Here is a 15,117-nt window from a genome sequence, read left to right on the forward strand (position 1 = left end):
TTTTTTTTCTGGCTGTGTTTTCGATTGTAATCCCTTGTCAGTGAAAGTAAATAAGTGTAAGACTTTGTTTTGTAAGACTGCTTTGTCTTTGTATGACTGGCCCACCCACTGCAGTCCTATGGTGAGCATATACGTCGGACTTCCAACAACACTAAGAGGTCACAGTCAAGACTCTTTTCTTCTTGGATTCCTTGTTGGTGGAGTGAGTATACTGCTCTTCATTCTAGCAATAGTTCTGGGATCTTCAAAAGTGTTATCTGTTTAACTTGTATCAAACTAATTAATTCTTAGAGAGTTCTGGGGCCGGTTCCCCAAAACGTTCTTATCGCTAAGTAGTTCTTAACCTATTCCTTAACCTATCTCTTAACGTTATGGCACGATTCCCGACACGTTCGTACGCTAAGTATATCTTCTGTAAGTCACACGTTCGTAAGGTTGGTCTGGACCATTCGTAAGCTCTCTCTTAGCGTTGTTTGAGCTCTCAAGACGCTAGTCGCCGCCACTGTGCAGCAGTCTTTAGAAATCAGCGCAGCTCAGTACAAGTCAAACTATGGTAGGCCGACAGTATGTTGACAATGTTGTGGCTCAACGATGATTTTATGTTATGGACATTTTAAGACTAATAAAATATGTTCGCAATGGATGCAGGCCTATTTATGAAGTTTACTTTATTTGGTATCAGACCTAATATGGTGGTAATTAGCCTAGGCTATTTAGTAATGTCATTAAAGCGTTCAAATTGGCAATCATTTTTGATAATTAAAAGCTGGCAAAGAATTTGCCTCTAAATGGCTAAGATCTATAAATGGGTAAGCATGGTGGTAGGCCTAAGCGACCAACTAGGCCTATGGCAGCGATCCAACGTGTCCTTGTATTGAATCAAAAACGCTGTGTAGTCCATGTCGCTCCATAGCTCTTTTTTGTTGCTGTTGCACAAGTTATTCTGAAAGCTGGAAAACAGTGTCACCTTGCGCAAGCTCACCTCGTCCAGCAAAACTTCAAGTTCCTCTGACGAGAAGCTTAGTGCCCTTTTTTTACGTTGCTTCCCCACCATACTGTATCTAAATTTCTCTCTGTTCATTGTCTGCGGTTGCTTTTTATTGAAAACATTAACCAATGGCATTTTTTTTATTTGAACCTTGAATTTCCCCTGGGGATCAATAAAGTATCTATCTATCTATCAATACCGCATTAAACAGAAGTAACTGCAGCTGCTTGCCAATCAATTATAATTGTAAGGTACCTTACCATTAATATAAAAGTGTATTACATCATTTTAAGAAGTTGTTAAACCCATGTCAAGAAGCGGCACAAGTGGCACAACGGGATAAGGAGGGTGGATGATTAGCGAGGGATAGGCCTACCCGGTTAGTCTACCAGTCACAACATGTGTGAACATATTACTGACAATTTGATAATTTAGTTAATAGTTTATATTTTACCGATAACTTAAACTATGTTAAAATAAATGTTACTGGAATAATTTGAGGAATGTTTCATTTGCATAGAACCTGTTGTGTTTCTTAACGCCGTCATGCACCTTCACGTGAAGTAGAAAATCGATTCCTGAGCAATCGATGTCAACTAATTCAGCACCTTCACTTGGGACAGCGCCTTTGTAACGTCGAATGTAAGAGGCAGCGTGTTAAGAAGCTTCCTAAGGGACACTTCGGGGAACACACTTAGGAACATAAACAACTTTGGTAAGATATATGTTTTGAGTCTTCTTAGCGCGCTAAGAGTGAGCGTTATCGGGGAACCGGCCCCTGGTTTGTGTATGTTTATGGATATCGTTATGATTCTGTTCAATTGTATTCAGTCTATAGTCCCTTTCGCACCGGAGGGATTTTTGCACTTCCTAGAACATAATGTTCCTAGAACCCTTTTTTCTCATGTTCAGAGCGGACCAATTTGGGGATTATTAAATTCCTCTGACCGCAGTTCCTATAACTCTTTCAGCTCCTACCTCAGGGAAGGGTCTTTTCCTTTTTCCCGCATAGGAACCCTTAGTGACTTAGGTCTATGTGATTATTTAAAATCTGCACTGTCTGTGTAAGCAAAATATACAGAAATAGACTACTGTCAGAGACTTTATTAACGAGAATGGACGGCATGCAGAACGCACTCTGCTCCAGTCCGGACCCAAATGGATGGTGAACAGTCTTGTGCAATGGCAAAACGTCTGCTACGCAAATGATACATCACTTTCTGTTGCAATTTGCCTGAATGCGGACCTATACTACCGTATTTTTCGGACTATAAGTCGCTCCGGAGTATAAGTCGCATTAGTCAAAAAATGTGGGTAACGCTTTAGAATAACATGTGCTTATTAGGTATTAACAGTGCATAATAAGCAGTTAACAATTCATTACTAACAGTTAGTTAACTGTTGTTATCCTTTAATAACATTAAGTAACTGTTAACATGCAGCTTGTAAGTGATAATAAGCAGCCTTTTAAGTTACTTACAAGCATATTTGTTAACAGTTGTAAGTGTTAACAAGCAGCTTGTTAATGCTTGTTAATGGTGTATAAGACAAAGAGGTGGATAACTAATACGCTTATAAGACCTTTCTTACCTATTTGTAGTAAATTTTGCAGTCCCCCAATCTAAAGCGAGGACCATGTAGCCTAAAGTTCCACAAGCCCAACCTTCTATCTCTCTATACTGTATCTCTCTATCGAGCTTGGTTTAGCTGTGAGAAATACACCTTCAAAATGTTTGCAGTGAGCAGGAATCGAACACCGGTCTCCCGCGTCAAAGAGTGCATCACTACTTTTTGAGCTACACTACTGTTCCTAATTGGCTGCTGGAAAATATTCCGATGTTCTATATCATACTAGCTATGCTTTTTACAAATATGTTTCTGATGGAAAAGTGGTGTTTAATTTCCATAATCTTTGTTCAGTGAACGCATAAAACAGTTTGTCAGTTTGTCAGCAGTCTAAAGATATGCCAGCTTTGTATATAGTTTGGTTATCTAGCAACCGAGGCTTAAAGACGATAAGTGGGTGCGTTCAAAGCTCTGGTTTAAAGTTGCAAATATAGGCGAACGTTCGTGATCGATTTCAAACATGTTTCAGTTTGCCTTGAACAGAGGCGAACATTCGTGGTCTGTTTCTGCATTAATTAAACACCACTTTTCCATCAGAAACATATTTGTAAAAAGCATAGCTAGTGTGATATAGCACTTCGGAATATAGAATCAAAATAAACAATTTCATCAGCTGTACAAGAAAAGTAGTGTAGCTCAGTAAGTAGCGATGCACTCTTTGAAGCAGGAGACCGGGGTTCGATTCCTGCTCACTGCAACAATTTTAAAGGTGCATTTCTCACAGCTAAACTAAGCTAGATAGAGAGATATAGTATAGAGAGATAGAAGGTTGGGCTTGTGGAACTATAGGCTACATGGTCCTCGCTTTAGATTGGGGGGCTGCAAAATTTACTACAAATAGGTAAGAAAGGTCTTATAAGCGTATTAGTTATCCACCTTTTTGTCTTATACACCATTAACAGGCATTAACAAGTTGCTTGTTAACACTTACAACTGTTAACAAATATGCTTGTAAGTAACCTAAAAGGCTGCTTATTAACACTTACAAGCTGCATGTTAACAGTTAGTTAATGTTATTAAAGGATAACAACAGTTAACTAACTGTTAGTAATGAATTGTTAACTGCTTATTATGCACTGTTAATACCTAATAAGCACATGTTATTCTAAAGCGTTACCAAAATGTGTCATGAAGAGGAAAAAACATATTAAAGTCGCACTGGACTATAAGTTGCATTTATTTAGAAATTTATTTCACAAAATTCAAGACCAAGAACAGACATTTAATCTGGAAAGGGAAGTTAGGCTGAATTGGCTGAAAAGGTGTCAAGTATGTTAATGTAACACATTAACAGTTATTCAGCTATACCAGGGGTCGGCAACCTTTTTTGCCTGGAGAGCCACTTTTACCAATTTTTTTTTTTAATCTCAGAAGAGTCACATAAAGATGGTTACAAGAAAAAGTTTGGATATTTAATGTACAGTTACTTTCATTCAACAGAGGATTTTTTAATACATGTTCTACTAGTTTTAAAAGTAATGTGCAAGTAACTTGAAATGTAAAGTGGAATGACAGAAGTATAGGCCTTAGGCTTCTCATGTAGGCTAAACACCACCCCCTATTTTCCCAGTGTCCTTTGGTATGCAAAGTAACATCATAGTTAACAACACAACACTCAATTTTCGTTGACATGTCATTGGCGAAATTGAACATTAGGCCTACCAGAGATTAGATTTGGTGATGGCCTTGGAGTCTGGCTGGCTCATATTCAGTGAGGTGAAGTTTCATGCAAGAATCGAGGCTGTCATCATTTAGTGGCAACTCCACGCAAAACTGTCATATCCATAACGCCAACTAAATACCATGGCATTGTGTTGGCGTTATGGATGTGACAGTTTTGCGTGGAATTGCCCTTAAACGTGAGCGCACGTTTGTCTTTATATTTTTCATATGTGAGAAAGATTTCTCACATGCAAGTGGAACCGAACAGGGTTAACACAGCAATACTAACTCGTTGCAGTGTGCGAAAACGGGCAGTTCATTTCGTGTTTTCAGAATCAGTCTTCGGATGGAAACTTCAGTTCGCTTGTGTTCGCGCTCGCAAGCTGTGGTCGCTGACGTTTCCTTTTTGACATTTTCCCTATCTAGTAAACAGCAAGCGCACACATCAACAATCACAATTAAAGTGTTCTCGTTGACTGAAATGGAGGGAAATCAGTGATTTTGTTTGATATTGACATGGCAATGAACCGCGAATGTAACAGTAACACTCCATAATAAGGTGCCATAATAAATAGCAAACTAATAATTACCTAACCCTTTGTTAATATTTGTTAATTGTTACTAACATATCTATTTGGCACAAGTTAATAGTTTCATCATTAATTAAATATTAGTTGTTTGCATAAAATCTGTATGTTAATGTTTTAGCAAATCTATTAACTAATATTGTATTAATATGTGTTAATGGTTAACTAAATGTCTTTTTGGCACTAATTAAGTTATTTCTTACATCATTTAAATGTTAAATGTTTATTTACAAACTATATGTTAATAGAAAAGTTAATGACTTATTATTATTTAACTAATTGTTATTAAACTGTGCTTCTGCCTATCCCAATATGAACCACTCCCCGTAGGACCCTTACAATAGATAGATAGATATACTTTATTGATCCCCAAGGGGAAATTCAAGAAAAAAACACGGAGACACCTTGACATGCTGCCACTGTTGTCAGCGCCGGCACCGCTTGCAATAAAGTTGGTTAAGCTTAATTAATATATTAGTAGTATAGCTATAAGCGTGGGGCCCCTTATAATAAAGTTGGTTAAGCTTAATTAATATATAGTAATATATAACTATCAGTATGGGGGACCCTTATAATAAAGTTGGTTAAGCTTAATTAATATATTAGTAATATATAACTATCAGTATGAGGGACCCTTATAATAAAGTTGGTTAAGCTTTATTAATATATTAGTAATATATAACTATTAGTCAGACGGTGAAGGGACTGATACCAAAACTGGCTTATCACATTTATTCCTTTAGGAAAAGTTGCATACATAGTGGCATACATAAAACAGCATCTGCACAAGCCAAGACCATAAAGCCATAAACCATAAATTCCATAAATTCTCCACAAAGCTAATCAGAAAAGCTAGATAAATAATAATATGTAATTAACTTTTATATTAGCATATCGTTTGTAAATAAACATTTAACATTTAAATGATGTAAGAAATAACTGTTAATTAGTGCCAAAAAGACATTTAGTTAACTATTAACAAATATTAATACACTATTAGTTAATAGATTAACATACATTAACATACATATTTTATGCAAACAACTAATATTTAATTAATGATGAAAAAACTAGTAATTACTAGTTTGCTATTTATTATGGCACCTTATTATGGAGTGTTACCCAATATTGTGCAGGCTACGGTTACTGAGTCAAGTGAGGTGGAAAGTTATATAAACTAGATGTACCGCCGAGCGGTACAAAATATGACCGCTGCCCAGTCCAGCACATTTTTTCCACAAAAATAAATCACGCTGAAAGGCCTATATGATTCTAACTGTCTCACTAAATTGCATTATCCACACTCAATTCTCACTGGTATCTGCTAGACAACAAGTACCAAAACATGATTAGTTCATAGATTTCACATGTAAAATTCATTTTATACAACCCCACCCCTATCTTGACTGTTCATAATTCTGAGAAATTCTTGAATTGTGTGCATGTGTGCGTGTACATGTTTATGTTTATGTGTGTGGGTGTGTGTGTGTGTGTGTGTGTGTGTGTGTGTGTGTGCGTGCTTGTGTGTTTACCTGCGTATGTGTGTTTGTGCATGTGCATGCATGCGTACATATGTCTACTGTGTGAGTATGTGTCATACGTATGATTACTGTGAATGTATGTGTGTGCGTGTGTATCTGTTTATGCACATGTGTGCACATGGAATGGGTTAACACAGGGATGGGCAAACTACGGCCCGCGGGCCGGATCCGGCCCGCCAAGCACTTTCATCCGGCCCGCCGAGCATTTCATTTAGGCTAGTTATCAGGCTGCTCGCTATTTTTTTCCTGCGATAGACGTTGGTTAGCTTTACTGCAAACTGCTTTTCACTCTCCTTAGATAACGTTTACAATGTCAATGTCAAAACATCATGTTAAATAGAGATAACATCATGTTAAACTAAGTTAACTCTTAGTTATCTCCTTTGCAGCAGATCTAACGTGAACATATGCAATCCATTTAATTGGGAACGCGTCTGCACTCACGAGAGGGAGAGAGAGCCGCAGGTTCCAGCTGGCTTGTGATTGTTGATAATTGATATCTCCTCCTTATAAGAAAGTTTTAAAAGGAAATCATGAAGGCAACAGTAGTTCCCACTACTGACCATTTAAAAACTGTGAGAGGGCCCAGCCGTAGGTACAGCACTAGCCATAGTGGAGCAGGCAGAAGATCATTGAGAAATAAACGTGAATTAAAGCGACTGTCTTAAAGCGATAGTGTACAATTTATACATTTGTTAAACAGCATAAAATTAGCAGTATTTTTGTATTTTTAAAACAAATTAGCAGTATTTTAAAACAAATACTTTTCATACTAAATTATAGGCTATAAAAAATGTATTTTTTTAGGCGTGTGTCGTGGGGGGGGGGGGGGGGGGGGGGTTGGGTTGTGTGGCCCGCCGGCCTATTTTCAAAACCCAATGTGGCCCTTGAGCCAAAAAGTTTGCCCACCCCTGGTTAACATGACCCCTGGAGGCAAACATACGGAAAAAATTGGTCATCCTAGGCCCTACGGTTCTCAAGATATTCACAGAAAACTGTGTCTGCCCTACCCTCCTTTCAGGGGGTCCAGTACAGCAGGGGGGCTACAGATCAAAACGAAAAACGATGGTTCCATGCTATCCTTGTGGGGTTACATGCCCACCAAGTTCGTGTACCCCGGTCTTTCAGTGTCCCGGGAATCCTTGTTGGTGTACGGTCACTAAATGTACACATAAATTATTTTATTGTAAGGCCCCCCATGAACGAAAGTTCACAAAACTTGGCATGCATTCGGAGGGTGTCATAATGATCCTACACTTTCAATTTCGTGCAGTTTTGACCATGTCAGCCAGAGATATTGTGATGAAAACACCTCATTTTTTGCTTTTTAATTTTTAACTAGGTGGCGCTATACATGAAATAAGTGGTAATAGGATGGGTTGACATGCCCCCTTAAGACCAACATACAAAAAAAGGGGGACCTCCTAGGCCCTACGGTTCTCGAGATATTCACAGAAAACTGTCTCCGGCCACCTACAGGCCAGTTGGTGTATAATAACATAAATTAATTTATTGTGTGGCCCCCCATGAACGGAATTCCACGAAACTTGGCGTGCATTCAAAGGGTGTCATAATGATCCTACACTTCCAATTTCATGCAGTTTTGACTATGTTAGGTCACAGATACCTGCGATTACAACACCTCATTTTTACTTTTTTGTGTTTAACTAGGTGGCGCTATACATGAAATGAGTGGTTATGGAATGGGTTGACATGGCCCCTTGAGATCAACATACAAAAAAAAATGGTCCTCCTAAACCTTACGGTTATCGAGATATTCACAGAAAACTGTGTCTGCCCTACCCTCCTTTCGGGGGGTGCAGTCCAGCGGGGGGGCTACAGATCAAAACGAAAAACGATGGTTCCATGCTATCCATGTGGGGTTACATGCCCACCAAGTTTCGTCTACCCCGGTCTTTCAGTGTCCCGGGAATCCTTGACGGAAATTTGGACATGCGAAAAAAAAAAAAGAAAAAAAAAGAAAAAAAAAAAAATCTGACTAAACCTATATGACCGCCGCTTCGCTGCGCGGCAGTCATAATTACTCAGATAGACTTACTGTACAATATTACACTTTGAAAATGAACGAACTAAAATAAAATACATTTTAATTAAATACTCATTATTTATTTTCAAAAGCTGAGCAGCATCAGAGGGATCAAAGAGTCGCATGTGGCTCTGGAGCCGCGGGTTGCCGACCCCTAAGCTATACAATAGCACACAGAAGAGCATGCTGAATAGGTGTCCGGTATGTTAATGTAACATCTTAATGTATATATACTGTATTGATATATAAGTTGCATCTGACTATAAGTCGCAGGACCAGCCAAACTATGAAAAAAATTGTGACTTATAGTCCGGAAAATACGGCACACACGAATACAACTCGCTAATGTTAGTTAAAACTTCTCCATTGTTTCAGTTTAATTTGCCCTGTCCTTGATCTCTGTTAATTAATCTCTATCATTTAAGGGGCTGGGACATGGAAAAGCAGTTTAAGAAATATGTTAGGTAGGAGATCGAGTTTTGCCATGTTAACCTATGGAGACTGACGGGCTGTGGGTCGTAAAGGGCAGTTATTTGGATGTGAAGTGGCTTAACCCATGTATAAACATAGTGAAATAACATTTTGCACTGTAGAAACTCTACCCCCACTGTCACCAACACCTCCTTGCCTGATGAGCTGAACCAGGCTGCTTTAATAGGGACAACAAGGAGGTGGCCATCAAGGTTGTGGTCTCTGCAGATCACCAGCCCCTCCAATGTTTCCCGCAGTACTTTGCAGCTAAGGTGGCCGCCTAAGCAACACATGCCTGCCGCCTTAACTACGTCGTCAAAAATTAAAAAAATGTATAAGAGGGATATCCGCCGTGTTACTCTCCTGTTTTCTCCCTTTCATTCCAAACCATGACCAACGCCAGTCTCCCTTCTCCACAGAACATAAAAAAAAAAAAACACGTGCCATGAATTGGAAGTTTTTACAATCTTTAAATGCCGTAAATCCTCAAATTATGGCCGTATTATTTTATTTACTTAGGCTGCGCAAAGCACAGGCCATTTTTTGGGGCAGGCTTGTAATCGGGCCAGGCCTTTATCAGGGGTGTGATTTGCAAAGGTCAAAAAAGCAGAAAAATATACGTAGTGCAGAGTGACCATACCATACACCCACTCCCACCACCACCACCACACACACACACGCACACACCCCCCAGGGTATATGGTTCGAGTACTATAATGTATTATAGTGTTGGCTACTGTATGCATTTACATGACCTACAATTCATAAAATTCATGAGGCAAATCCTATGCAGGGTTGGCACTAGAAAAGGGCCTTATGCAGGAAATATTTTTGGCCCAAATAATAGGGGGAAGATTTTGAAAAATAGCCTCTTAAATGATGACATTGGATGACTTTTATGGGAAGTATTGATACATTGAGAAACATATATTTCAAACATTATATAGCATACAATACAGCATATAAGGCCTAAATAAAACAAATGTATAATAGAGCAAAGTATAGCCTAGGTCTACACAAGACTAAACCAAATATGACTGAAATATATAGGCCATCATGATCACTTTGCCAACAGTGACGTTGAACCATGTTTTTTTTTCCATTTATAACATGTTTTGTTTATAACTTAAACCAACCTTCTTTGAATAGCCCTCTAGTAAAGCAGTAATGATATCTTGAATGAAGGCCTTCAGTGGCTTGTGTGGACCAGGAGTACACCTGCTGTAAATTATGTGGGAGTTGACCACACTGATGCTTAGAACCGCATTGAAGATGCGGTTGTACCATTTCCTAGATCGGTGTGGAAAGAGGTAGGTTTTCATCCTCTGATCAGCTGTATCTACTCCTCCCATAAAGCTGTTGTACCTGTCCACACACACAGGTCTGTTTATGTCTCGGAAACCTACACTCTGTGCTGGCGACAAAATGCTGTCTAGCTAGACATCCCAAGTGCCAAGTTCAAATCGCGTGTGCATCTAAGTGTAGCACGCACATGACAGAGTGGGAGAGAGGGGTGGTGCGTGTGTGCCTGAAACGCATCCAAGACAGAAAGCATCCTGGCCTGTTTTGCTAAATCAACCAATCACTTTTCAGTGTAGGTGGGCTTTTATCTCTTTTCTCTACTACCAAAATTTACATATTTTATCATCACAATCTATCTATAGGCCTTCCTTATTTTTGAATAAAATATTCATCTGTACTTCAGTATCTAAGTAGGCTAAAGGGATACCTTCAGGTTGGGATGTATGCTATACATTGTTGACATTACTGTTAAAATGCACTTCCAATAAAGTGGGTATTGGCAAAACCGGTTGTCATTTTTATGTTGAGGCAGCAGGGGTGTTGTCGGCAGCTGCTGAATGTAATTAATAAAGTAACTTGTAATCTAACTTAGTTACTTTTTAAATCAAGTAATCAGTAAAGTAAATTACTTTTTAAAGGAGTAATCAGTAACCAGATTACTTTTTCAAGGTAATTGTGGCAACACTGACCATAGGATAGCTGTGACATAAATGCTGTGATGAAATTCGAAGTGTAAATATTACAAACTTTATGTTGAAAGTGTAACAGCAACCTTTTCCCATAGGAATGAATGGAAAACATAGCCTCCATAACGAGACCTCCCAAAATCAGAAAAATTTATTAAAATGTAGGCTAATAGGGCGTGGGATCCGCGTTGCATTGTGGGACGTGGCGGCCATGTTGATGGCTACGCGAACGTTAAAATAACTCTGACATAACGTTGTTGAATGAAGAGATGTAGCTAGAAGTAGAGTTGAGAAAGAATAGATAGAAAAATAGATAGAAGAAATATGTTAAAATCCCGAAAAGGATCTGGAATAATCCCGAAAAGGATCTGGAATTTACCGGGACGCATTCAATAGAGAAGCCAGGTACCGGTATGTTGACAAAATCAGCATTATTAACGGCTGAGAGGGAGTACATTACGCAGTAGTCATAGGCAGTAGTCTGAGTAGCGGTAAAGGAGGCAATCAACATGGCGGAGTAATTACGTCATGACGCCCACACCCTATTGACATTTGTCCTGTGTTAGAATAGGCCTATATTGGCTCTTTTCCGTTATAGGCCGGCGCTGGCCCAAGGCTTTTCTCCGGTCTTAAACACCGGTGCGTGGCCTCGGTGTTGTTTCCATAAGGAGCTGTAACATCAGGGAGATTAGCTAACAATGCTAGAAACTTCTAAACAGTGCTTAGCAACAACACCACGAGCATACGTCAAATTAATTACAAGGACATTTAAACAAGTCATAACATTGTAAGAACCCGTATCCTTAATTATTTTGCAAAGTTGTTATACATATGTAGATCGTTTCTCTTCACAAAAATAAGTCACTTATGTTGCTAGGCAACCCTAAACAAATGCTACTGATCTATTTGTAGATTTCTCCCGTTTTATTGTTGCGTCGTATTCCATTCCAAAAGTCCTCGGTTCAGCCCCGATTCGGCCCTGCTCTACTCCAGGGCCGACCTGCTGCAAACGTTTCATGAGTTACACGTGAGCGCCATCATAAGATGATTCCTGGTTTCTATTCCTGGCCTATTTCAAATCTCCCCTTTAGGGAAGGTTATTGAAAAAGTAGTTTTTAACCAGAACAGTAACTACATAAATATGAATTCACTTTTTGACTAATACCAGTCAGGCATTCGTCAACATCACAGTACTGAAACTGCATTGGTTAAGGTACTAAACGACATCCGCTTAAATACTGACTCAGGCAAAATAACTGTCCTGGTACTACTAGATCTGAGTGCAGCCTTCAACACAGTTGATCATAAGATGCTGCTCATAAAACTCCCCCTGCTACCCTGATTTGCATTTGTATAGCTCACAGCATTTTCATTTACATGTTAAAGCCTCCCTTAGAATTAGGAGGAGGGGGGTCATGGGGGGACGACTGCCAAGCAAGGCCCACGACAATTTCCAACAATTCACTGCAGTTTTCGCTGTTGCCTGCAAATTGCCGCGTGTAGTCGTATACCTGAACTTCCACGACAATCTACAGTGCCGCATTCTGATGAAAATCCCACTTTTCATGCAGTGTCAACAGACTAGAAAACTGTGTCGGACTGTCAGGAAATGTCCTTAAATGGTTCAAATCCTATTTAGAAGAACCTATGCATCAGAGAATACATCCATGCCATATGGAGCTCCTCAGGGGTCCATTCTTGGGTCTCTGTTATTTAAACTCTACATGCTCCCCCTAGGCCAAATTTTTCAAGAGTTTAACATTACATACCACAGCTATGCAGATGATACTTAGATTTACCTCACACTATCACCTAATGACTTTGGTCCTATTGACTCCTAATGCCTGTGCATTGAAAAAGTGAACAGTTGGATGCAGAAAAGTTTCTTAAAATTAAACAAAGATAAAACTGAGATAGTTGTATTTGGGAATAAGGAAGGGAGACTAAGGTTCAGTGCCTACTTGGAGTCAGACAAAAACCCAAGTAAAGAATCTTTATGTTATTTTGGATCTTTATGTTATCTTGGATGCTTAGTTTTTGAGATCATATAAAAGCCATAACTAAAACAGCATTCTGGCATCTGAGAAATACAGTAAAGATCAGAGATTTGGTATCTAAGCAGGACTTAGAGAAGCTCATGCATGCATTTGTATCATCCAGGCTTGACTATTGCAATGCTCTCTTCACTGGCCTCCCCAAAAAGTCAATCAGGGCCTGCAATTAATTAAAAATGCTGCTGCCAGAATTTTACCAGAATTTTAACAAAAACAAAAAAAGAGAGAACACATCACACCAATCCTCAGATCTTTGCATTGGCTTTCAGTACAATTCAGAGTGCTTTTGATCATCTTTAAAACACTCAATGGCCTGGCTCCAAAATACACTACAAACCAACCAGGTCACTAAGATCTTCTGACACTGGTCAGTTGGTTGTGCCCAGGTTCAGGTCTAAGCAGGGGGAAATGGCATTTAGCCACTATGTATAAGTATAAGTATATATACTCTTTTGATCCCGTGAGGGAAATTTGCATTTATCCCAATCGGTGAATTAGTGAAACACACTCAGCACACAGTGAACACAAGGTGAGGTGAAGCACACACTAATCCCGGCGCAGTGAGCTGCCTGCAACAACAGTGGCGCTCGGGGAGCAGTGGGGGTTAGGTGCCTTGCTCAAGGGCACTTCAGCCGTGCCTACTGGTCGGGGTTCTGAAGCGCTACCCAGTAGGCCACGGCTGCCCTGTCCACTGTTGGAACAAGCTACCAATAGAAGTAAAATCTGCCCCAACTGTAACTTTTTTTAAAAAAGAAACTAAAAACCCATTGATTTTCTATTGCTTTTAATTAATCCTATTTTACTCTTGTTTTAGTCTTGTCTTATTCTTATTTTATTCTTGTTTTATCCAGTTGTTACTTGGATCATTTACTTGGATGTGTTACTTGATATATATATATATATATATATATATATATATATACATTTCATTTTATGTTATTTTATTTATTTAAAAGCACTTTGAATGACCTCTGTGTATGATACTGTGCTATACAAATAAATTGGACTTTGTCTTTTAATATGCTCGGTTGATAAATGAGGGCCAATGTACCTTACCAAAAAGCATCAAACATAGTGTTTTACCCACTGAACTATCACACGTGTATTACGGTGCTGGACCAAACTAAAATTAGTCACTAAGTAGAGCTACTGTAACTGTATGATATCCAGTGAATTCCTATAAGCATACATTTTTCCATGGCTTAACAGCATTCTAATAAACAGGAGGCCTTTATGTGACTGACAGACTTTAACACTTGAACGGCTGAAGTCCATACTTACTCTGAGGAAAAACTCCCCTCCTTCATTTCCAGATTTGATCCTGAAGGTGTTGTGTGTGTTGGGGTAGATGTTAGTGGCCTGGATCTGGAAGATGTCGGCTGGTACAGAGCGGTCTGAGTAGATGTTCATGTACTTGTATACAATGGATTGGGCGATGCCGCGGCACACACTTGAGGATGGGCATACACATCGACTGAGGAGAAAAACAAAGTAATTGCCTCATTTCAGGCTGGTTAATATTTTATAGGCTAGTTTTAATTAGACTAAATGCTCTGCATCATCTGCTATCAAAGTCCACTTAACGTATTCCACATCAGTTGTTGGTATAGGTCAATGATTTGGTGTCCGTTAAACATGCTGTATAGAATTGTGGCTAAAATTGTTGACACCCTTCCAAGAAAACCCCTCAATTTTTCTTTGAAATAATTTGAAAATTACAAAAGTTAAAGTGTAACTCTGAAGTAAAAACGACCTATGGTCTATTTACAGTAACTTACAGTGATGCTAACAGGGCAATCCCATGGCTTCTTGGTTTGGTATCGTCAAATCAGTGGGCTTGTTCGTAGATCTGGCTAGACGTGAGGCATGTTTGTATTGAAATATTCAGCCAGATCTGCGCAGCACTGCAAGATTGAACGTGCCTGCTGATTTGACGTTACCATATCAGGAAGCCATGGAATTTTCTCCTGCAGATACAGGTCTTGTTACTTCTATATTTTACAATACTTCGGTTTGTCTGTAGAAACCCTCACCACACTACCACAGAAGTGTAATTATTTTTTAAGCATTGTTAGTGGTCTAAAATAGCAACGTGGCACCTTGCCCGGTTAGCATCAGTACAGTATAAACCCATTCAGTGATAATGCAAATAA

General features: G+C 39.1%; 1 protein-coding gene across 1 annotated transcript in view; it reads right to left on the minus strand.

The window, feature by feature from the left end:
- efemp1 (EGF containing fibulin extracellular matrix protein 1) overlaps positions 1-15,117 on the minus strand; it is a 75,036-nt gene that overhangs the window by 2,039 nt on the left and 57,880 nt on the right. The window contains exon 10 of the mRNA XM_076285296.1: positions 14,246-14,438. Coding sequence (XP_076141411.1) covers positions 14,246-14,438 — 193 coding nt within the window. The remainder of the gene's footprint in view (positions 1-14,245; positions 14,439-15,117) is intronic.

Source organism: Alosa pseudoharengus, unplaced genomic scaffold (assembly GCF_046254945.1).
Source record: "Alosa pseudoharengus isolate Yale_2024_CS ecotype anadromous, Long Island Sound unplaced genomic scaffold, YU_APseudo_1.1 YU_APseudo_1.1_scf_15, whole genome shotgun sequence".
Taxonomy (NCBI): Eukaryota; Metazoa; Chordata; class Actinopteri; order Clupeiformes; family Clupeidae; genus Alosa; species Alosa pseudoharengus.